Source organism: Solanum dulcamara, chromosome 6 (assembly GCF_947179165.1).
Source record: "Solanum dulcamara chromosome 6, daSolDulc1.2, whole genome shotgun sequence".
NCBI classification, from domain to species: domain Eukaryota; kingdom Viridiplantae; phylum Streptophyta; class Magnoliopsida; order Solanales; family Solanaceae; genus Solanum; species Solanum dulcamara.
In genome coordinates this window covers 20,382,138-20,405,768 of record NC_077242.1, presented here as the reverse complement: position 1 = coordinate 20,405,768, position 23,631 = coordinate 20,382,138, and the positions used below count along the sequence as shown (strand labels likewise).

General features: G+C 33.5%; 1 protein-coding gene across 3 annotated transcripts; it reads left to right on the top strand.

Moving 5' to 3' along the window:
- Positions 1 to 8,227: 8,227 nt before the first annotated feature.
- Positions 8,228 to 22,200, top strand: LOC129892629 (3-oxoacyl-[acyl-carrier-protein] synthase II, chloroplastic-like). 3 transcript variants are annotated; one of them, XM_055968210.1, is made up of 14 exons: positions 8,228 to 8,879; positions 9,792 to 9,997; positions 10,071 to 10,274; positions 10,533 to 10,643; positions 10,736 to 10,831; positions 10,990 to 11,035; positions 11,152 to 11,231; positions 11,864 to 11,932; positions 12,064 to 12,148; positions 16,354 to 16,508; positions 16,606 to 16,686; positions 20,170 to 20,229; positions 20,689 to 20,839; positions 21,000 to 21,158. In XM_055968210.1, exons 1-13 carry the CDS (start codon positions 8,573 to 8,575, stop codon positions 20,818 to 20,820), a joined length of 1,632 nt encoding a protein of 543 aa, XP_055824185.1. In that variant the 5' UTR covers positions 8,228 to 8,572; the 3' UTR covers positions 20,821 to 20,839; positions 21,000 to 21,158. The 3 variants fall into 3 exon arrangements, with proteins under 3 accessions (XP_055824185.1, XP_055824187.1, XP_055824184.1); XM_055968212.1 differs by having other exon boundaries at positions 20,936 to 21,158; XM_055968209.1 differs by lacking the exon at positions 21,000 to 21,158 and adding an exon at positions 21,784 to 22,200 and having other exon boundaries at positions 8,229 to 8,879.
- The last annotated feature ends 1,431 nt before the right edge of the window (positions 22,201 to 23,631 follow it).

Here is a 23,631-nt window from a genome sequence, read left to right as displayed (position 1 = left end):
TAACGTAAAATGAGAAAACAAATAGGCATCACCTACCTCGAATTAAGCTTGAATGCTCTATTGAGCCTGAGCCTTCCTTTTTTGTGATGCCTTAGCTTGATCTTGATTTAAAATAGCAACACAAGCACAAAATCAATCCCAATTGGCCTAAATATAACGAATTATATCCTAATCCCAAGTTTCAGGCCAATTTCATGATCATCTTGCCCAATCCAAGGCTTTTCCTCAATTAATTCACCTAAAACTATCAATTTCAAGGTTACACTAGTGAATTACGATAAATAAATCAAGAACAAATATTTTTATAAACAAACGAAGGTCTTACACCCCAAATCCTCATTAACTCATATTTTTTCCACCTTAAGATAATCGCAAACTTTCCCCTAGAGTCACAAATATCGCCTCTAAGTCATAGGAATCAAAGTACCAAGTTAGGGGAGTAATTTGCTTATTTTTATGGATGATTTTGATGGAATACTGAAGAAAATCGCCCTAAATCGCTTCTACACTTCCCCAAAATGTTCTTGCGTGAGAATGAAAGGTTTTGGAAAATTTTCTGTATTTACTACGACTTACCCCGTTGTAGCGGTCTAATCCTGCTATAGCACTGTCGGCGTAGAGGAAATGTCCGCCATAGCGGGAATTAATATGGCCGCTATAGCAGCGTGTCACCCGCTAGACGTGCATGGGATAGAAACTCAGAAATCTTCCAAAAATTGCCCATTTCGCAATACATCTTCAAACCTTGACATTCCAAATTAATCCATTCATACCAAGTTCGATACCGGAAGTTCTACTCATCCGAATTCACTTCCAAAAAGTCCTACGAGCTCCTTAACATCTTAGCAACAAGAAAAACAAACTCTTTTTAGACGTTTCACCCAATTATTTTCTCAAATTTCTCTAGACTCCACCTTACTCAAATTTGATCGAATCTAGCCTAACCTAAAATTTTTCACTCGCTACTTTAAAGTTTTCTTGCCCAATTTCTTTTACAATTAGTTATCCCTTAACGGCCGAAAGGTTCGTTACACTTTGAATTCAAAATTATAATATTCAACTCCTCCTCCAGCACTACTAATGGTTCATCAAAAATAGAAAGGGCAGTGCAAGTGTGTCGCTATGAACATCTTGGGTACAATCACCATGACTTACATCATTTTGGAAATCAAAGTCATTGTGTGTCAGATCTTTTTGCATGATTGTGATATACACTTGATACATACTAAAATCTTTGTTCTGTTTCTTCAACCCAACATACACCTTCATACTCATATCATTGCGAACTTTCATTAGAATATAATTTTCTTCAATTTTATACTTTATTACTATATTTTTTCTACTTCTGTCTATTCACAGTTGCTTGTCACTTTCAACAACTAGATCCTCGTAAGAAGCATAATTTTTTATAACAATACCATTAATGACATAATTGAGATAATTATTTTCTGCGTTTCAGATTTCAAAATATCATATTATGACTGAAATAGTTGATATAGTTTAGATATTTCAACTGTCAAAAAATATAGGATGAACCACAATTCGGATAGTTTTATCTATAAACACCAAAAAAGAATCGACTTCAAAATGGTAAATAAGAGATAATGTTAAACTAAAATGATTAGATATTTTGTTTACAAATATCCAAAATATAAATAACGTAATTTTCGTTAGTTACTCAATTTAGTTATGTCATCCCATTAATTGCTTTCTTTTGTTAACTATCGATGCAATTAAAGGTTCTTGCCTAGAATTGTAAGATATAAGTAACTCAAACCTCAAATACAGAAAAATAGAAGAAAAATCGCAAGGTTATGAAAATACTAATACTATCAGTCTATCACTGCACGCCGTAATATAAACCTTTACGATAATCTTAAATGAAATTTTCTAATTTATTAACCATGATACCCTTGGCCTCATTTAACCAAAAAAAAAAAAAAAAGACACGTGTCACATGCGTCAAGGGTGCAGAGTGCTAAAAAGATTTTGCCCCCACTTTCATTTATTTCGTTGGCTAAGGTGTTATTGGTCGTAGAATTTAATAGCCCCCTCATCCTACTTGGACGGAGCATATAATATATATATCCTTTTTCGTTCTATTTTAGTTGTCATAATTTTTTTTTAAGTCAAATTATATAAATTTTTATTAACATTTTAAGATTTACTTTTTTATCATATTGATATAAAAAAAATTATAATTTATAGTACTTTTCATATAATTTTTAAATATCTAATTTTCTATTTTATAATATTAAGTTAAAATAATATAATTTAATTTTAAAAAAGTGCAATATAACAAAGACAGACGGAATAATAGATTGAGCGTTGATTACTGCCTAAAGATCAAAAAAGGGAAAAAAATAATTGTAGGCGCGCACACAAAAAGAAATAAAAAATACTTTAATTATCAACCTGAATATTCACGTCGTTCACCCCCCTCTGTTCATATCATACTAAATAGTTATAAAAAAAAAATGTTCAACCTCGCCAACCCTGCCGCTGCCGCGCTCCCCTCCCACTCCTATTTAATATATTAATAAATAAATAGTAGGAGTATTATTTTGCTGTTTATTTTTACATGTCCATAATACTGGATATTAATTTTTTTTTTATAAAGAGCTCTTCCTCCGAGTTAGATATACGCAACATAAATTTAAAGGGAAATTTTTACATATAACCACTTAAAAATATCTTAATTATGCTTCATAGCTATAGTTTGCTAAGTACAATTCATAGCTATAGTTATAGCAGCGTTTGTATAATTCGCACAACATTTGTATACGTTCGTATAATTCGTTATACAATTAGCAATTTTTGTATAACGTTTGTATATTTCACTATACAATTTATGCACAACGTTTGTATAATTCGCTATACAATTTCAAATGTCTGTATATTTCGCTATACAATTCGATTCGCACATAACATTTGTATAAATCGCGCGAATTATACAAAACTCAACTGTATAATCGCGTGAATTATACAAAACTCAAATTGTAATTACAACTACATGTTTGCCGCGAGCCATAATTAATTCAAACTATATCTATGTTAACTAATTAATTAGTATATATTTGCTTATCCGCGTAATTTTCTCAAATTTAAATTAGTCGGATTTTATCTGATATCGTCCACGAAATATTTTTATTTTTGAAAAAACTTATCTAGAATGAATTTTGTACACCCCTTAAAAAATAATATATTCTATCATGATATTCATATTGATTGTTGCATTGTCTTTAATAGACTTAAAATGAGTAGTTAATTTTAAGAATAGAATAAAAAAATTGTCCTTTCTTGATATAATAAAATTAATAAATAAAAAATATAAATTTATTTTTAATATAATAGATAAATAAAAAATAAATATAGTAGCAAAAGTAAAAAATTCAAACATAAATTCTCTTAAAAATATATTAGAGTGTCGTATCTTACAGTTATTAAATATATTAGTGACGTAACTTATTTGAACTGTAATGTAGGATAAGTTGAAATTTTCATTCATCACTACATTAGAATCTTTTTCCTACTGGGGAAATTCTACGTACAATTCATATATAACACAAAAAATAATTATTTTTTGTCTATTTAGCTGTATAACTTTTTGGCAAGAAAGACCAATCGAATCCTCTTGGATCAAAATAGATTTTGCATAATTAAGTAAGATTGGAGTAGACGTGGGTAAAAATTGATTTAATCGATGAATTAACTTTAAAAAAATATTATTAATTTATCGATATTGTATTATTGGGTTAATGATTTTAAAACAGTTTTATAATTTTGTTTATTGAATTATCGATTTGGTTTCAGTTTTATCATTTTGGCTAATGGTCAAACCGATAACCCAATAAAATTATATTAAAATTATTGTTTTACTCATGATTATATGAACTTTAACATTTTACCAATTTCATTTTCTAAATTTTAGTATTATGTACTTTCGGTCATAGGCAACACAAACTGCCTTATATGTCTCTGTATTGTGACACATTCTCTCTTTTTCAATTTTAGATGGTCAAACTCATTTGTGGCCCCTTAAAATTGGCACCAAGTTTCACTTAAACACCTTAACTGGACGATATTTATTTTAGACACCTTATGTAGGATCCCGCTGTGTTATTTTAACATTTTTTTAACAATCAGAAAAAATTACACAATGTGTGTAAACACTCGCGAATGACTTGACACTACGACTAATTAAAAAAGAACACGTGACATTTGAGTGCAAAATAATATTTAAAAAATACTTTATAGGAAAAAACTAAATTTCAGCCATAAATAATTTTTAAAAATACCTATTTCTAAACCTCACCACAACTACCCCACCCCTCCTTCCTCCTTTCTTCCCAAACTTTTCTAGCGCTTCCCAAACCCCCAATTTATTCTCTGTTTTTTTTTTATTTTAGGATTTTCATTAGATTTAGATTTTCACTTTTTTTTCATAATTATAATTGTTGGATTTAAAGAAAAGAAAAGAGAAGAAGATGATGGTGAGTGCGATTTTTGAATCTGAAAAAAATTTAAAATTAAAAAATTCTTATGATAGTGATAAAATTAATGGCGATGGTGAGAACAAGAAATAAAAAGAGAAGAAATATAAAATAGGAGTGTTGGTATCCATTTTTCCAGCGAAAAAAGTGGAGGAAGGTGGTGGTAGATTTAGAAAAGCAATAGAATGAAGAAGAAAAAAAATAGCTTAAAAATGAATTTGAATAAAAAATTCGACCTCCATTGAAGGAGTTTAAGCTTGAAAAAATGGTGGGAGATGGTAGCTTGAGAAATGGAGAAGAAGAAGAAAAAATAAAAAAATAGCTAAATAAAGTCTTTTATGCACTATTGTTGAGTGTATCACACTCACTTTGCCATGTCAGCAAAAAGTGTTAAAATGACACAACGAAACCATACATGAGGTATCTAAAGTAAACATCGCCCAATTAAGGTGTCTAAGTGAAATTTGGTGCCAACTTTAAGAGGATACCGATGGGTTTGACCAATTTTATTCTTTCTACTATTTCTATTTTATGAATATCAAGTATATATGATTATATGAGTATTTTCTTATTGATTAAATCAAAAATCGAATCGTTCATGACTAAAAACTTATTAACAGATAATTAATCATAAATATCTTATTGATTTGGTTATCAATTTAGCGTGTTTACACATCAAAAATCAATAATACATAAAATTGGACTGAACCAATTGATGTACACCTCTAGACTATGGTGAAATCCAAATTTTTTTTAAATTGATCAGGTAATAAAAGACTAAAGGCTTAGTGCGTCAAAATTAGGTGTCTAACTATTTATGAGTTTAGATAACGATAATTTTGTAGGATAAATATTTTCTAATAAAAAAATTATTATTAGAAAAAATATGTATTAAAAGAAAATAAATAATATATTTATTTGAAAAAAGATACTTTGATCCATTAAGTAATAATAGGGGTATTTTTAGATTAAATTATTAAAAAAATGCTCTAAGATAATAGTTTGGTCTTAGAGTGTCTCTGTCGTCAATAGTTTGATCCAACAATGTCCCTACCGCTAATAATTTAATCCATAAATACCCTTATTGTTACTTAATAGGTCAAAAATATTCTTTTTCTAATAACTATATAATTTTTTTAAAACACATTTTATTTCTAATAAAATATTATTTTTGAAGTACTCATTCTTATTTCTTCTTTTAAAGTCACTGTAGCTAACAAGTTGTAAAAAATAATGTTTTTTTCCTTAATATCATTTTAGCAATTAAAATGGAATAACTCTATATACCCTTTTTACTGATAATATAGGTCATATATATAATATTATATAAATTTCATCATTAATTTTCATTTAGGTAAAAATAAATTATTTTTGAAATAAAATGAGAATTTTTTTTGTTTCTTATTATTTTTTTCCGAATGAATTAGGATAATATATATATATATATATATATATATATATATATATATATAGATAGATAGAGAGAGAGAGAGAGAGATATTTTAACCCAAAAATAATAAAAATATTTTTGGATCAAACTATTGACGGTATACATATTTTTAGACTAAACTATTAACCGAAGATATTTTTATTCAATTTCGCACAATTTAATAAAATTCTCGACTCTTTTTCCGTTCTTATATTTAGGATTGTTTTTTCTCATAATTAGGTGTCTAATTATCTCTAATTTTTTTAAGTATAAATTTTATGTGCTGTTTTCATAATCAAGTGTCTAATATCTCTTGATTTTTTAAGACTATAAAGTTTGTTCTCATCCTATTAAAACTAGGTTTTTTTTTATTTTGTTATGTTTTTTTGCTTAAAAATATCATTGTCATTAGTCAATTAGCTCAAAATGCCTTTTAAATAATTTAAAATTATCCTTCGTATCAACGATTTTTCATATATAAAAAGAGATGCTAATTTTGCCCTTTAATTATTTTAGTAAATGGGTCAATTTTTATCTTCATTATTTTTATTTTTGGGAGGGGAGGCGGTGGGTTAAATGATTGAGAAATATATATAATAACAACATAAGAAAATAAGTAATATAAATACTTTTTAATTTTAACAAATACAACATGATAATATATATATTACTTTTTTTTCTCTTTGTTTCTCCTTCTGATTTATTACGCAGTAGATATGAATTATTGTTTATGAACATGAAAAATGTACCTTTTCTTACATAACTATTTAAAAAGTTTATTTTGCTACAATAATAAATAAATTTATTTACTAATTTTAAGAATGATATGATATAAAAAAAAAACTAATGTTGGTAATTTAACTTTATTTATAATTTAGTAGTGTAAAAAATAATGATTAAAAATAGTCAAACTAATCTCATGATTTTCAATATAAATTTTGCTAAAATCCTTACCATTAAAAGCATTTATCACGAACTTTAAACGTGTGTGGTTAGGGGAATTGACCCTTGCATTAATAAAATGGATTTATTTACTATAATTTTAAGAATGATATGATAAAAAAATTAACGTTGGTAAGTTAATTTTATATTATAAAATTAGTTGTGCAAAAAATGGAAGAATATTTTGTATTTTTGAGATGTTTGGTTATTGGAGGGTAATTTTGAGCTAGTTGATTAAAGATGAGGACATTCACAAAAAATGCAACAAAAGGTGAAGTTGATCTATTCCAAATAATTCTAGAGTAATTTTTTTCCCTTTTCTCTTTTTTTATATTAATGTGTTGAACTATTTTGGGGTCTTTTAGGACTATATTCTTTTTTCATTGGTATTTTATTGTTTGATGTACTGCATTGCAATTTGATTAAATTTGAATTTGCATTAAAAAATTTCATATTAAAAAATAAAGTGTTGTTTACCACGTTATCATAATCCCTATTGATAGTTGTGTTCGTGATTTAGTTTGATTCGGTGCTACCTAAAAAAATACTCATCAATTCAATCAAGTTAATTTTTTCAAATACAAAAATCAAAGCAAACCAATTAAGCTGGATTTTTCCATTCTTTGATTTTATCGTTGTTTTAAAACAAAATTGATTGAATTGTTAAATATAAAAGCTCACTATAATATCACTTCGGTAGACATCCCTAGAGACTAGTGTACATGATAGTTTGATTAGTATATGAAATACTCATCATGTAATTTGAAAAGATCAGCAAATACAAAAATGATGATAATTTTCGATTTTTATTGAGTGAGACTTTCATATTGTCTACACCAATTATACATAATATAAATATTACAATCAAGACTAGTAAAAAGAAACTGATGAAAACATATTTTTCAAAACTACATACCTAAATTCAACAACATAGCATGTAATTTATGAAAGTTCAAAACATTTGATCTTATTGCTATTGAAAGCATCCAGTAGAAAAGATATGAATAGCAAGTATTGATCACCAAAGATTCCCCACGTGCGACAAACAAAATTTTGTTTTTTTACAAATTTTTGTTAACTTAGATTCAATATAAGTAAAGCAAAATAAATTCAAGAGAATAAAAAAATATATACCGTAAATTTGATGTATATATATAAATTAGATAGTATCTGTCTAATCGATTTAATATGATTTTTTTCTTTAAAATTAAAATCAAACTAAATATTATTAAATTTTAAATTAAAAAAATGAAACTTAAAAAGTATGGATTATTTTATTAGGTAGGAGTATTAAGTTTGTTTGCATATTGTGGTGACACATGAGACATAGATAGGAGCAAAGATTTGGAATTTAGAGAGGGGCAGAGAGAACACTTGGGTGGCTGTGTGTATAGGAGGACTCAGATATTGTGTTATTTTAAAGAATAATAGCAATTAAAAAAATGAAGAAAAAATAAAGCTTGGGTCTGATATGTTCTGTAGTGAGCAGAGATCCAGGAAAACGACAGCATATTTGTTTCTTCATCTCTCCCAGATTTAACCAACCCCCCCCCACCCAACTTCGCTCTAAAGTTGTTCTGAACTGAACTCTCCGCCCCCTGCATTTGTTACCATTTTGTTTTGTGTTGTTTGATGTTTTGAGTTGGGCACAGCATTCATAGGTATATTGATATATAGATATAAAAGGGGTTGTATATTTTGATCGGAAATGGCGTCATCGACGGTATCGTCATGGCTGATTGGGTCATGCATGTCACTTGCTGGTGAAAAGGAGCATGAATTAGATGGTTTCTTTGGGATTTCTAACTCTAAATGCAAATTGTCTGTTCCAAGTAGAAAAACGAAAGGGGTTTTCCTAAACTCCAAATCCAACAATGTTGTTACATATCCAATCTCTTCTTCCTTCTTATCTCACCCTAACCGCACCATTACTCGCTATTCCTCTCCCAATTCTTCTTTCTCCGGATCCGCAACTCCTCCTCTCCGCACAAAAATCATTTCCTCTGCTCAAACAGGTAAATCCTTAGCTTTCATGTTTTGATGGTTTTTTTCATGCCTTTCTCATTCTTTTCGTTAAAATTAAGGTTGGTCACAATTGGAGATGGAAAACTCATGCATTTGTTATTTTTTGGAGTGTGTTTTATTCTGAAGGCTGCATGGTTGATTCTTATAGCCAGTTATTGACTGTGTCCTCGTGTTTATTTTTCCATTTTAAATTGCCCCAGGTTGGTGAAATTGGGTTTATAGATTATTCTACACTCGTTCATTTTGGCATTGTGTGTCATGTGAAAAGAGTGATTCACATCATGCAATTTGTTTCTAGCTTAATTCTGCAAACTTGTTTTTCCTTGGATTTCGAGATCATGCCTCAACACATCAACTGTATTTTCTTGGTTGTTTCTTTGGGCTACCACTAATGTATTTTCTCATACTAAGTGAGAATACGGGTCACCTTGTGGAAAATGTTTTAACGGAAACCATTTCGTTGGTTCTTTTCTAAAGTTTGATTGAGTATAAAATAGGTGCTTATGATGATCAACCAAGGTGGAAGGATAAAGTATGTGCATAATGTTGTGTGATATTTTTTAGTATTAGAGATTGAAAATAGTGTGTTTGCTGCAGCAAGTTTAAGAGTTGTAATTAGTGGCTGGACGTAAAGGAAGTCATTTTCCCCCTTTCTTTGGTAGAAAATGGTTACCTTGCGATGACCAAATAATAGAAATGATTTGATCATGGAAATTGTTTTGGAAAATAGTATCCAGTCATAACAAAATTTCCTGTATCAAGCTACACGATTGGGTTTTCTTTGGAGTACTGCCACAGAACTACAAAGTTATAAATTTCTACATCATTTTCTAATATGCTTTCCTTTAAGCTATCAACTTTCCTACATAGATTTTGATGTACTTGGCCGCTCCTTGTACTAGGGGAGGTAATGGCAGTTGCTTCCCAATCGTCCATGGAAGTCGCACCAAAGAAGAAACCTCCAACCAAGGAAAGGCGAGTTGTTGTGACAGGGATGGGTGTGACCACACCAGTTGGTCATGATCCCCACACGTTCTATGAAAACCTGCTTGAAGGTGTCAGTGGCATAAGTGAAATAGAAGCTTTTGATTGTTCACAGTATCCAACAGTACGTCTTCTTCTTGGGCCTATTTTCTTCAACTTTAGTTATTTAGATATTGATAATGAGGTACATATCACAGAGAATTGCTGGAGAGATCAAGTCTTTCTCAACTGATGGCTGGATTGTACCCAAGCTTTCTAAAAGAATGGACAAGTTCATGCTTTACATGCTAACAGCTGGTAAGAAAGCACTCTCAGATGGTGGAATTACTGAAGACATGATGAATGAATTGGATAAAAGAAGATGTGGAGTTTTAATTGGCTCTGCTATGGGTGGGATGAAGGTGATCCACTTTCTTTTTCTTTAAACACAAATCTGATGAAAATTTTGCTGGTCAAATATGCCAACTTTCTTTTGTTATTTATATGCTTTTGGGATCAGCTCTATTTGGTCTCCAACATCTCATATACTGGAGCAGCGGCTTGTACATGATTGCCCATGCATTGAAATCTCCTTAGAGAGAATCCCTAAGCAGACCAGTAGTCTCTGCTAGCACCAAGCTAAGTGACTATTCACTAACTTATTTGCTTTATTTGAGCAGGTTTTTAATGATGCAATAGAGGCTCTAAGGGTTTCCTATAGGAAGATGAATCCTTTTTGTGTCCCATTTGCAACTACAAACATGGGTTCTGCCATGCTTGCCATGGACCTGGTTAGACAAAGTTTTAAGTTTTCAGTTACTAGCTGTGATGTATGATTAAATAACGCCCAGCTTTGTGTGCCTGCTTACAAATTCAATTGCAGGGATGGATGGGTCCAAATTATTCAATTTCAACAGCATGTGCAACAAGCAACTTCTGCATATTGAGTGCCGCTAACCACATCATTAGAGGTGAAGCTGTAAGTTTCGAGCCTTTAAGTCATAGAAAGCTGTAGGAAGCAGAGAATTCAGTAATGTCTTACCGTTGTTCATAGAGTTCTTTATACATAGGCAGATGACTCCAAGAGTTAACATTCTTAGTAGCTTAGTTCTCTCTTTTTACACACTGACAATGCAGGATTTGATGCTGTGCGGTGGATCAGATGCAGCAATTATACCTATTGGTATGTACCTGTTCTTTCTTACAGAAATTAGTCTATCAAGCTGAGGTTGTTAATTACCTTGTAAAACTGTTGTTTTATATAACTTTATGTTATTTTGTTTTTTATTTCTTTTGCAGGATTGGGAGGATTTGTTGCATGCAGAGCACTTTCACAGCGAAATACTGACCCTGCAAGAGCTTCTCGGCCTTGGGATAGTGTAATGTCTTGTAAATCTTTTGCTCTTGTTCCTGCTTTCTGTCTAGTTGTTAGCACAATTATTTGTGGAATGGAGTGGTGATTCTAGTGTACTTGTGCTATTCCTATTGCGGTTCTTGGGTTTGTGATCTAATAGGAAATTAGAAATATTCGGCACTGAATTTTTCTCTTGTTTACTGAGTGAGTTATGCATATCTCAACATTGCAGTTTCCATTCCGTGAGATTGAACTTGTATGTCATATTTTCTTCAGAATTTATGACCATGTAGCTCCATTGGCACTCATGTGGACTTTGTGGAAGAGCAACATACAAGATATTTTGTAGGAATTGAAAACACCTTTTTTATATTGGTGGAATATTTATATTTTTATTGTACTTTTGGAGCAAATATGATATTCCAATTACTATGGACGATTGCATCCACTTTACCGAGAATCATGTCTTTTTTATGGGACTCCCAACTTTTTGCATACATATTACGTGCTTATGTTAATTGCTATATTTAGATTACTTGTAAGATGAAGCAATAGCACCACAAATTTTCAACCCCATCCTTTTTTTCTGTTGTGCGTGTGTGTAGCATATTTAGTGAGAATTGCTTCCTTCTTATTTTTTGTATTAATTCTGGACAGAATCGCGATGGATTTGTTATGGGTGAAGGAGCTGGTGTCCTGCTTCTGGAAGAACTTGAGCATGCCAAGGTGATTTATGCTTCAAAATCAATAAATGCCTTCTTGCTCACCCACTTGTTGCTCAAACAGAACATAATTATAAAAAGGCAACCCCGGGTCATAAAATTTATTTACGTTTTCTTTTTAAATTTTATGAGCAGCAAAGAGGTGCAACAATCTACGCTGAATTTCTAGGAGGAAGTTTTACTTGTGATGCTTATCATATGACAGAGCCTCATCCTAAAGGTAATTATCTCTCTCTCATATATATATATATTCTTAATTTGCTTAGATGTGCCCACGTTGAATGGGCGTGACATGGATATTCTTCTTGTGGAACTTTAAATTCAGTAAAAACTTAGCAAAAATTGCATTTACTCATATCGGATAGTTATAGGGTTATCCACGTCCTTACCCTATCTGTATAGGTACACGAAGCCACATATCAGACGAGTCAGAATTTTCATCCAAAATTTGTATAGTACTCTTCTGAAGCTATTGGCTTGGTGAGGTTCTTTTCATTGGTCAATAAGATAGAGTTTGTGAAGATTCTTAAAAAGAGGAAGATCAATATAGCTTGTGTCTAAGAAACCAAATAGGTAGGAATCAAGGCTAGGGATGTAGACTAATTTAAGTTTTGTTCCTCGGGATGCCCGAGGAGTAGAAATGGATTAGGCATTATAGTAGACAAGGAACTCAGGGAGCAAGCGGTAGAGGTTAGGAGGCTGAATGATAGGATGATAGCCATTAAGCTAGTTTTGGGATCCTACGGACCGAGAAACTATTGTTAGGAGGAGACTTTAATGGTCACATATGGACCACTTCAAGAGGATATGATGATGTTCATGGAGGTTTCAGTTTTGGGGATAGAAATGGAGTCTCTTTTCTACTGCGCGAAAGCTTTCGAGCTGGTCATAGCTAACTTGAGCTTCCAAAAGAGGGAAGAGCACCTGGTGACCTACGCTAGTAAGGTGGCTAAGACTCATATAGATTACCTGCTCCTTAGGAAGTGTGATAGAGGTTTATGCAAGATTGCAAGATTTTAAGGGGGGGGGATCTTACCACCCAATATAAACTTGTGGTTATGGATTTGGATATTAAGAGGAAGAATAAGAGGCTGCGTAAGACTAGAGCTTAGGATTAGATATAGAGGCCTAACTGATGCCAAAGCTCAGGAGATTAGGGAGAAGTTGGTGGATAAGAGAGCTTGGGGGAGTAGTGGGGACGTAGATTATATGTGGACTAAGGTAGTTGACTGCATCAGGGGAAGCATCTAGAGAGTTATTAAGGGTTTCAAACTTTGAAAGGCAACTCAGGTGGGCATAAAGGGGATTGGTGGTAGAATGGAGAGGTCTAAGGAAAATTGATAGTCAAGAAGGTTGCTTATAGGACGTTAGTGGAAAGCCTAGACGAGGAGGACAAAAGTTGAAAGGGAGAGGTATAAGATGACGAAATTTGAAGTGAATCTAGCGTCGCAACGGTTAAAAAGATAACTTTTGAGCATTTGTATGAAGAGCTTGAGTGCAAAGGTGGAGATCAAAAGTTGTACAAGCTCACCAAGGCGAGAGAGAGGAGGGCCCGTGACCTGGACCAAGTGAATTTCATCAAGGATGAGAATGAAAAAGTGTTGGTAGATGAAGCACACATTAGACGGAGATGGAAAACATATTTCCATAAGCTCTTTAATGAAGGAGACGGAGAAATCTTGTTGGGGGAGTTGGAGCATTCTGAGAGTCGCAGAGATATTGGGTACTATAGGTGCATAAAGGCTATGGATGTTAAGAGGGAGATTCATATGATGAGGGGAAGAGCGATTGGAGAAACGAGATCCCAATGGATTTTTGAAAGAACGCCACAGAGTAAGGTATCAGTGACTAACTAGGTTGTCTAATGTCATAATTAGGACGACTAAAATGCAGACTAATGGAGGTGGAGTACAATGGTACAATTGTACAAGAACAAGGGTGTTATTTAGAATTGCATTAGCCATAGGGGTATAAGCTACTAAGCCATACTATGAAATTTGGGAGACGGTGGTTGAGATAAGGATAAGAATGGGGATTCATATATCCAAAAATCAATTTGGATTCATATCGGGGAAATCAACTACATAAGCCATTCATATTGTAAGGAGATTATTTGAGCAGTATAGGGACAGGAAGAGAGACTTACTTATGGTATTCATTGAAATAGGAAAGACGTAAAATAAAGTCTATAAGGAGGTCCTTTGGAGATGTGTGGAGTCTAGACGTGTCCATATGACTTACATTAGGGCAATTAAGGGCATGTATGATGGAATCAAAACTCGGGTTAGAACAGTGAAGGTGACTCAGAACACTTCTCCATTGTGATGGGGTTGCACCAGGGACCCTTTAGCCCGTTCCTATTTGCCTTAGTGATGGACTAATTGACACCACATATTCAAGGAGAGGGGTCATTATGTATGTTATTTGCGGATGACATGGCATTGATTGTTGAGATTTGCGGTGGAATTAATGATAGGTTGGAAGTTTGGAGACATGTTCTAGAGTCTAAAGGTTTTAGGTTAAGCACTAAAATAGAGTACCTGAAATGTAAGTTCAGTAATGTAACTCATGATGCAGAGGTGGAAGTGAAGATCGATGCACAAGCCATAGCCAAGAGAGGAAATTTCAAGTATTTTGGGCCCGTAATCCAAGGTTACGAGGAGATTGATGATGATGTCTTGTATTAGTTTGGGGTGGGTGAAATGGAAGCTCGCCTCTAGGGTACTGCATGATAAGAATGTGTCGCCAAGGCTAAAATATAAGTTTTACAAAGTGGTGGTTAGACCAACATTGTTGTACAAGGCAGAGTATTGGCTAATTAAGAATGCCCACGTTCAGAAGATGAAGGTAGCAAAAATGTGGATGCTCAGATGGATGTAAAGCATACTAGGAGAGATGATGAGGAATGGAGTTATACGTGGCTAGATGAGAGTGGCCTCCGTGATGGGAAATATGAGGAAGCGAGACTGAGATGGTTCGGGCATGTGATAGGAGTGTGCGAATGCGCCAATTAGGAAGTGTGAGAGGTTGACTGTAGCAGGTGTTGGGAGTGGTAGAAGTAGACTGAAAAAGAATTGAGGAAGGTGATTAGACAAGACTTGGCACAACTTCGGTTTACTGTGGGCATGATCCTAGATAAGAAGATATGAATGCCGAGGATTAGGATAGAAGGTTTGTAGGTAGTCGAGTGTTGTCGTACTATATGTGGGAGAGGTAGGGGGCTAGCCTCCTCCTTGCCTCTTCTCACGATTAGTAGTATTATTTAGTAATTGTGTAGTTTCTTATTCTTCTATGTGTATCACTATTGTTGCTTCATTTGCTTTGTATCTTGGTATTTGGTTGTCATATTTTTCTTGCAATCTTGCTTCGATAACAGTCCTTTTGAGCTTGGTCTATCAGAAACAACCTCTCTAACTCACAAAGGTAGGGGTAAGGTTTGCGTACATCTTCCCCTCCCCAGACTTCACTTGTGGGATTACACAAGGTATGTTTTTGGGTGACAGTCCCTTCAGGGACATCCAATAAAACTGGAACAATAGTGAGGTATGTTTTGGCCAGCAACATCAAAGGAACTTTTGAACATTGAAATTTCTTGATTTCTAGATGGACCTATAGAGGCCTCCAAAATATGATTCCATCACTCTAACATCTTATACTCTGGAGGGGTCTAAATTTTGATGGGAAAGTTGTATGGCTAAATGGTTAGGGTAATACATCTCCTAAACCTCTTCTGTTTTCATCTTCTCTTTCTATGGCTTTAAATATCCGATGCCTTGCTTTTTCTAACAAATATAGCAATAGATATTCTTGAATCTGTCTATCCATCCATCTCATACAAGGTACTGCCCCTAACCATATATAAAATTTGATCCTTTGATTATACGTTGGCTTCTTTTGAAAAGAAAAATGTTTCTTCTCTTACCTAATAACTTATAACTTGCATGGTTTTCTTTAGTCACCAAGATTTTGTTCGACAAGGCATTAACTCCTTTACTGATATCTTATAAGAATTTCCTTTCATGGGATGCATGAGTATCAAAAAGCTCCTGATGGACTCCTCTGTGTGGCCCACCTATCTTGCCATGCTTGACTTTATTCTTTTTCTCATGTTAACGGCATATCTCGAAATAAACTGCTTCTTCCTGGTTGTAGTGAGTTCAACGATATACTATTTCTTAGCTTCTTTTGCTGTTTTGCCTAAGTTGGAGGTGCAGTTGTACCCATCAAGCTAGTTCCTCATGTTCTAGGATGTTCTGATAATTGTAGTTGAAAGATTCCTCCAAACCAGCTATATTTACTTGCACAATTTATAGCTTACTAAGAACAGAATATAGCTTAACATAATACGATTGCAGTCTCATGTTTACTGAGATATACAATAGCGAGAAGGAAAGCTTTGAACTCTTCTATTCCTTAAACTAGCAGGAACTGGGGTCATCCTGTGTGTAGAGAAGGCATTAGCTCAGTCAGGGGTATCCAAGGAAGATGTGAACTACATTAATGCGCACGCGACATCCACACCAGCAGGAGATCTTAAGGAGTATCAAGCTCTTGTTCATTGTTTTGGCCAGAATCCAGAGGTTAGATTGAAGTTCTCTCATTGAACTACTGTGGTCATGCTAGTCCACTCAGGTTTTCGGTTCAGCTGTTTAATCAGTCGCTGCTCTATGTTTTTAGTTGCGAGTTAACTCCACAAAATCTATGATTGGTCACCTGCTTGGAGCTGCTGGTGCTGTTGAAGCTGTGGCAACTATTCAGGTGCTTTTATCTCACAATCCCTCAAAGTTTGCTGCAGATGCAGTTCAGTTGCTTTCTAGTTTCTTGTGTAACATTTCATCCAACTATTTTCTTGCATAATTTTAGATTTCCTGGCTGCAGATTCTGATATTTCATTTTGTATGTCCTGTTTGATTTAGAAATTCTTTTGGTGTCAGACTGTTAAATTGACCAAATCATTCTGTTATTTATGTAAGCATCTAATTGAACTAGATAAGGTCATTAGTAAATACACATCTCATACTATTTTTTAGCAGTCCTTTCGAGGGAATTGGAGAAGCAACAAATTAATTTGGCTCCTCACTTGCTTGTGTGCTCCAGTACTTGGTTGTTTTTTTCTTTTCTTGAGAGTGAACTTGTGGCTGCTAATACAGAGAGCACAGCTGAAGCTGTTTTACTGAGGAAGCTACAATTTTTTACAGTTTCGTAACATGAATTGCTTTCCTTTTGAATTTGAGTTCACTTATTGATGTAATAGACAATAAAAAGAACAGAAATACACATGGTTGTTAATATCAGGTGCGAGTGAAAATGCATATTTATGCCAATTAGTAGAGATGACACGCTGTGGACCTAAAGAAGGGAAAGTAAAGGGACTGGCTGACTTTTTACAGGGAGAAAAATTAGTAAAGGCCTAACCAGCTGGTCTTGAAGATGTCGAACTGTTGGTCAATGTAACCTCTAGTAGACATAAATGACTCATAGGAATAGAAACATCAACTGCTTTGGAATCTGGAAAAACTAAGCCTAAGTGATGATGCCATCCTTTAAAATCCATCTGCTTTCAAGTTCAAGAATTTCTTCAGCGAAGGGTTATGATTTACATCTGATCTGCCAATCTGATTAGTTGAGCATAAACCTGGCAAGAGTATCAACAACAATTTGTGTAGAACCTGCATACATAAAAATGTAGTGCACGGCAAGGTACGTGCAATATCACGTTGAGAGCTGCGTCGCTTGAGATTAAATCCTACCCTTGGATATGGGTATCTCCACTTTGTACAAAGTTCATCCAGTTAGAAGATATAAATGCATGGAATGGGTAATGCAAGCTACTAAAATATCTAGTTTCTAGCCACAGCATCTGGGTCCGCTCTGGAGAGCGACAGTAGGATGTCCTTAATGCTAATAGTGGTATATAGACCAACTTAGTCAAGGTGAGGGTATAATAAATGAGTTCTTGTTATATATATTGTTTCCTGGAATATTGCACCCTGATGTAGTTTATGACACTTTTCACGTTGGACAGATTTTATCTGATGTTTTGCTCCACCAGAAGATGACGTGTCAAAGTAAAAATTAAGTTACCCAGGATTCCTTGCTTCGTGGTTCAATAGGCCGTGCTACATAATCTGTTATCTGAAATGTTGTGTACAGATGTTACAAATGATAATGCGATACAGGTGTTTTGCAAGCACTTATGCAGGTGGACTGGGACAATTTTTTATCTAGAAAAGTTACTCCATTAGGCCTGGGTTGGGTCTTATCTGATGTTTGGACTAGGGAACAAGACATGAAATTCAGCTATACTTTGTAAATATTTCCCGGTTATGTATTAGAACCATGAATATGTCATGGAAGTATTAGACAGTAATGACACTTTTGAGGTCTGTGTGTGTGTGTGTAAACAGGTTAACCTATAATAGATTTTTGGGTGTAATCTAAAAATTTCTAGGTAACTAACTGTTTTATCATCAAATACTAGGGAAAAGAGATCTGGAGAAAACAAAAATACGGATAGTTGGAGTCAAGTTAAAGAAAAGTTTCATATTCAATACAATGGCCTTTCAAATCTTTCCTTCCCAACAAAAATAAGAGCGTCCTTTTAAATCTTTGAATAATTCCAGGTCAGGTGGTTATAAGGTAGCATGTAAATGATATAGAGCTATACAAAATGTATTTAACCAATTTTGTTCTATAAAGAAAAAAGTGGGGGTACATGCTTAAGTCCTGAAACTGTGTGCAATGATGACAATGTTTCGCAATGACATTGAGGGGACACTAACAAATAAATCTCTTGCAAGGTGATGTATTTTTATGTTAACAGAAAATTTGTATTAATTCCTAATCAATGGATAAATATGTTAGTGATTAGGAATTCAAAATTACTAATTATAGCATAAAAGCTAATCCCTAGATTTTACCGAGAAATCTACAACCGTATTCTTTCATCTGACTCAGAAACTTAATATGGATTTGGACTTGATTGTCACAATCATCACTTCATATATATCACTTAATTGCAATTCTTTTAGTTCCTTTGTCCACATGATAAAGGTTTGTCTTTATACTTTTCTTGCAGAATGTGTATATTTATATACACACACACACACACACACATTCTTTACCAACTCCTCTCTGAAGTAAAGTGCATGCTTCAATTAATTCTTTGGTGTAGAAGTCCAGCTGATCTTGTTATTTTTCTACACTTTTCACCTTTGAACAACATTAGTGCCCTCTCTCCAAGTTAGTAGTATAGGTGTTCATAGCTAGGTGGTACCAAATTCATAGTGTTTTTTTAAAAGAAGGCATCCATAGAAATTGTAGGATGTAATCTAATCTGTAAAATGATAAAAAGCATATCTTCACCAATTTCTTTTTTGCATTTAAAAAAGAAGAAAAGACAGCACAATTTTTTTTTATTGTTAAGAAAAAGACAGCATACTTGTACAAGGAAGTCGCATCAAATTCATAAAAGTATATGTAATCTGACTTTTAAAAGAAGAAAATTATGCCTGTAGAAGACATTTTCAAAGGAACATTGGGGTGGGAGCCTTGAAACAATGCACAGCGGGAGCTTTCCATAGTGGTTAATTTATTTTATGTTAGAAATTGTTGCTTGTTGCAGTTAATGTTACTGGTGTGAGTTACTCTAGCTTAAAGTTAAGAATACAAAAGAACCGGGAGTAGAATAACTTTGGAACCTTAAATTATTCAAATAGATGTTGACTGAAGAAGCAAAAGAGACGAACTTTATCTAAATTACTTTATCATGTGGGTATAGTCTTCTATTTTGGCTACGAGAGTAGCTATGACGACTGTTTTCCAGAAGAGGATTAGTGATTACCTATTTTGAGATAATTCAAAGATGATTTTCTGCCGCTGCATACTTCCTTGCAGTTTGTTGGTGCTGCACAGTATGATTAAAGTTGGATTGAAGTTTTGATTGTATCATCTTTCTTGAATTTCATTGTAATCTGCCTTGACAGTGGAAAGGATGGTGAAGACAGACACTTCTTGGACATTTACTTTAGCATATTGCAGATTCATGCTTTTGTTATAGTTTATTTGTGATAATGATAAATTAATTTGATAGTACATAGATGTTGCAGAATTTATTCTTAAGGTGATTGATGATTACAGATTTCATCCTGTAAATCTTTCTCGACTATACTTTAAAATGTGCCTCTTGCTAAAATTGTCTGGCTGAAACTTCTAACTAACGGTTAGAATTGGACTTCTCAGGCAATACGAACTGGTTGGGTTCATCCAAATATTAATCTTGAAAACCCAGATGAAGGCGTGGTAAGGATTTATCTTCTGTGCATTGTCAGCAAGTTCTTGTTCATTTAAGCATGGTATATCATCATACGTATAGAATATTATCATTTGAAAACTTCTAAGAAAGCTTGGTGTATCAAGAGAATGCAGTTGGTTACATTTAATGGCTTGACTAGCTAGTTAAGTTTAAATTTGCAGCTTTTCTGTATTTGTTACTGTATCTTCAAAAGCTGGTTTACAGTGGAGTATTTTATGGAAAAGAAAAACTCACGAGTTATTACTCACAAGTCTGTTAGTTTGATTCACATTGTCTGCATTATTAGGGCTTTTCTCTTATATTGCAACCAAGACAGATTTCTTTTGTGACATGAATATACAAAGCATTTGATATATCCTGTCTCCCCTATTTCACTATTTCAGCTTTTCACTCTTTGTTGACCGGGTAATCACCGCATCTGATGATATGTAATACCAATGAAACAGGATACAAATATACTTGTTGGTCCCAAAAAGGAACGACTGGATATTAAGGTGGCATTATCTAATTCATTTGGATTTGGTGGCCACAACTCATCAATCTTATTTGCTCCTTGTAGATCTCTCGAACAATATTGATGCATCTGCCAGATACAAGGTATGTAGGTTCATGCTTGTTTGTATTGAGGAAAAATTAAGAAAGTCATGTATTTTGGAGGGTGTACTTTAGCAAGTCTAATTACTTGTTTGGTAGGGAAGAAAACGGGAGAAGCAGGATCACTGTTTTAACATGTAACAACCTCGTTATTTTGTTTCAGCTAAATAGAGGGAAATGGAACTCCAGTTCCTTCTAGACTTGTGGGACCTACTTCCTACTAAACCCCACATGCAGCAGTGATCAAATTAAATTTGAGGATCTTGAGTCTGGAAAAAGACTTATCTTATTCTTCGATTTAATTATTATTTGTTGTTGCTTTTGCTTGGGTTATCGTTTTATTTGTTGTTGCTCCTTGTCTTTTATCTTTTATTTTCTGATGGCTTCTACATTACTGCATTTCCTTTTCAAATCTGCTTTGATATGCTTTACTTGAGCCGAGAGTCTATCGGAAACAACCTCTTTACCTTTACAAGATAGGGTAAGGTTTGCGTACACACCACCCTCCCCAGACCCCACTTGTGGAATTACACTGGGTGTGTTGTTGAGTCTGGAAAAAGAGAGTGGTGATTTACTCAGAGAACTATACTTCTAGGCTATGCCAAAGCTTGCTGCTAAGACTAGTTTTCTTGAAAAGTGGATTCAATATTTTGGTACAGAACATCTATTTGTCGAAAAGAGAAGTGTTAGCCATGACTAAAGGTTAATTATCAAACTATTTGGTTGAACATATTTTCATCTTACGATAAAAAGGAATCACGTGAGCTTGGTAATTGAGTGAGAGTTGATAGCTTTTATATTTCAAAATATTCCTAGCACTTTGTAGCGTTGATTCACATCTGCAATGGAAAGCAAATGAAACAAGCCTCCTTTTCCCCACTTCTTTTTCTCTCTTACAGTTACACCCCTTGAATTCATGGAACTTAATTGCATATGTTTTATTTTAGGAATATTTGGAAGGTTCCTTGATTCCCAGAGTTACATGAAGGACACTCGTAGAAGAGGCCTCAGTCACGAAGAATTTTTCTTTTGGAAGATAGTCTAATGACGGTGGTACTTCCTTCTGATATACAGAATTCGTTTTAGATGATTGTTGGAGAAAGAAGATCCTGAAGTGAAGAATGGGGGGAAGGATCAAGTTTTTATCTCCATAGTTGTGACAATCTCCTTTTCTCTTAGCTAAATTAAACCAAACTTAAATCGTTTCTCATATATCCTTACACATAACAACAAGTGATTTATGTGATCTTTAGGGGGTTGCGTATGGCTCTTAATGCCTAGTGTACTTGTTTCTTTGTATACCATATATTCTGCAACACCTTTAAATTTGGCTTCTCCCTAGTGGGGTATAAGTTCTTTAGAAACCAATTTTATAATACCAAGCAAAAACAAAACAGATTTAAGAATGACTTATTAGTCAACAATCACAGAGCTGCATAACCCTATCATCCGTAAGTAGCTAAACCACCATCAATTTTGTTAAGGGTTTGTTTGATTCAAGGGATTAGATGGGTTATCTCGTTGTAGATTTTAAAATTGAAAATTTATCACGCATTTAGTTAGAAGATGAGTTAAAATGGGTCATATTACCTTATACATAAATATAATTTTATCCCATTTACAAGATAGAATCAGTCATTTAAGTTTTAATTCTAATTGTTAATCCAATTTCGAATCAAATAACACCTAAGAGTTTGCGCAACAAAGTTGTGAAGGGAAAAAGTTAAAGGAGTACATCATGCTCAAAATATCAAGAAGATACAAACTTCATAGATGTTATATTTAGAAAAAAGAAAAACTTTGTTATGTGCATCTTCTGTATGCTTAGTAGGCGTTTGACATGCGATTCTTATCGCCATAATTATGAGATGAAATCAACGTTTGAATATGTAATTTCATGTCGCAATGTGAAATTATGAGATGAAATTAGAGTATGCACATGCGATTTCACATTGATTTCATATTATGAGACGAAATCTCAAATTCTCCAAGAAACATGATTGGGGATTTTCCAAATACAAACATGGGAAAAGAACAATGTTTGATATCATCGGAGTATATATATACTCTAATGATATCAAAGAGAAGTAGAGAACACTAATCAGTTACTTTTTGATACCATTAGAGTATATATATAACGGCCAGTCTTTCAGTGAAAAAACTATATAATTACTGCTTGATACCATCAAAGTATATAAATGCAATTAGAGTATATAGATACTGTCACATCATATATATAGATAACATCAGAGTGTATATATATACTTTGATAGTATTAAGGATGAAGAAGTAGCGATTTAGTGAATAGAACAAAGGGGCAGGCGGGTAAATACTTTGGGCCGTGAGTCCAACTCGGGTAAATAATTTTGGTTGGGTCTAATTTGGGTAATAAGTTGTCTAATGGATCAAATTTGTGTAGTTTTCCCTACAAAAATTGACCCACATATTTCTATTTTGTAAAAAAAAAACAAAAAAACTCCACATTTATATCTACTAACCATCTATTTCATATGTAAATAAAATTTATAATTCATATCATTATTTTTTAAACTATTTATATCTCATATAACAATTATTCTCTATAACGACTTGCTCCTGTCGTTACGAATAAGCCAATAGGGAAGGAATTTCGGGCCAGAAAAGCTTCGGTAGTGATTTCAAAAAATTTAAGCCGCCCAAACTTGGATGAATTTTGAGTCAGAGGAAGTCTAGGGTGATCCAAAATTGGATGGGGCATTGAATATTTAATTTGATTGGGTTATCTGATAGCCAAGACGATAGGATCCTGTACGACT